This window comes from Fukomys damarensis, unplaced genomic scaffold, assembly GCF_012274545.1.
Source record: "Fukomys damarensis isolate Sample0158 unplaced genomic scaffold, DMR_v1.0_HiC HiC_scaffold_34, whole genome shotgun sequence".
Taxonomy (NCBI): domain Eukaryota; kingdom Metazoa; phylum Chordata; class Mammalia; order Rodentia; family Bathyergidae; genus Fukomys; species Fukomys damarensis.
Window position 1 is genome coordinate 923427 of NW_022900946.1, and position 1754 is coordinate 925180.

General features: G+C 46.8%; 1 protein-coding gene across 1 annotated transcript; it reads left to right on the forward strand.

Moving 5' to 3' along the window:
• The first annotated feature begins 6 nt into the window (after nucleotides 1–6).
• Sephs2 (selenophosphate synthetase 2) lies at nucleotides 7–1754 on the forward strand. Its single transcript, XM_010617398.3, has one exon. It carries the CDS (start codon nucleotides 32–34, stop codon nucleotides 1022–1024), a length of 993 nt encoding a protein of 330 aa, XP_010615700.1. The 5' UTR covers nucleotides 7–31; the 3' UTR covers nucleotides 1025–1754.

A 1754-nucleotide genomic window follows, 5' to 3' on the forward strand; every position in this document is an offset into this window, starting at 1 on the left:
CAGCCCGCCCTCGCCGTCCCTGAGCATCGGGATGGACTCCTGCGTCATCCCCCTGAGACACGGGGGCCTTTCGCTGGTGCAGACCACCGACTTCTTCTACCCCTTGGTGGAAGATCCGTATATGATGGGGCGGATAGCTTGTGCCAACGTGCTGAGTGACCTCTACGCCATGGGCATCACCGAATGTGACAACATGTTAATGTTGCTCAGTGTCAGCCAGAGTATGAATGAGGAGGAGCGAGAAAAGGTAACGCCGCTCATGATCAAAGGTTTCCGGGATGCTGCTGAGGAGGGAGGAACTGCAGTCACAGGTGGGCAGACCGTGGTCAACCCTTGGATTATCATCGGTGGAGTTGCCACTGTGGTATGTCAGCCGAATGAATTCATAATGCCCGACAGCGCAGTTGTAGGGGATGTACTTGTGTTAACCAAACCCTTAGGAACTCAGGTTGCAGTCAATGCCCACCAGTGGCTGGATAATCCTGAGAGATGGGATAAGATAAACATGGTGGTCTCCAGAGAAGAAGTAGAGCTGGCTTATCAGGAGGCTATGTTCAACATGGCTACCCTAAACAGAACTGCTGCTGGATTGATGCACACGTTCAATGCCCACGCAGCTACCGATATCACAGGCTTTGGCATTTTAGGACACTCTCAGAACCTCGCTAAACAACAGAGAAATGAGGTGTCATTTGTCATTCATAATCTGCCAATCATTGCCAAGATGGCTGCTATCAGCAAGGCCAGTGGGCGGTTTGGACTCCTTCAGGGAACCTCAGCTGAAACCTCTGGGGGATTACTGATTTGTCTGCCAAGAGAACAGGCAGCCCGCTTTTGTTCAGAAATCAAATCTTCCAAGTACGGTGAGGGTCACCAAGCATGGATTGTCGGCATTGTGGAAAAAGGAAACCGGACAGCTCGTATCATTGACAAGCCTCGAGTTATAGAGGTTCTACCTCGTGGGGCTGCTTCTCCTGCTCTTGCCCTTGATAATTCCAGCGCCTCTTCTGAGCGTACCTCATGAACTGGAATAGCAGAAGTTACTGGGACCTTAGCACCTTTGTATACAATCTTGGGCGATTCCCAAGAGTTCATTTTAAGCAATTTCCAAAGAAGGCTACCTGTGTAGTGGTTTCAGCTATCCTTTTCTAGAGAATTTAAATGAGCCCATCCAAATCTGCCTGTGTGTACATTCCAAGGCCAGAAATTACATTTTGAACTTGGGGGGACATGTGTTCACCTCTTGGGTGAATGAGAAACAAGAAAATCTTGTTTCCTCTTTCCAGAGCCAGACGAGGCTATACCAGTTTGAGGGATTTTCCTTTGCACTGGGCTGATTTATTGCTGCACAGGGAGTGAGGTTATTAAAATTACACAAGAGATTTGAAAGATGAAAAATTAGAAGCAAATTTGGACCAATACTGTTGATAAATTTGAATTGTTACGAGCGATCTTATGGTGTAATGCCAAATTGTTTGTTAGATGTTTCTAAGGAATTGTCTCTTTCCTGCTCTGGACAAGAATTGAGCAGCTTGTCCAATGACTGGGAAAGAGGACCTGCAGCCACCTGACTTGGTCTCTGTTAATGATGTCTTTCCCTCTAAACCCCTTTAAGGATTGGGAGAGGCAGAACAAGCCCCAGAGCCCAGGTCTTGGTGGTTATTAAGATGTTAAGTCTTTTGCTGAAACTCCTGCTGATTTAATTAAATTAAAGAGTGATTTCTAGTTAAATTAAAAAGAGACTTGGAAATCTC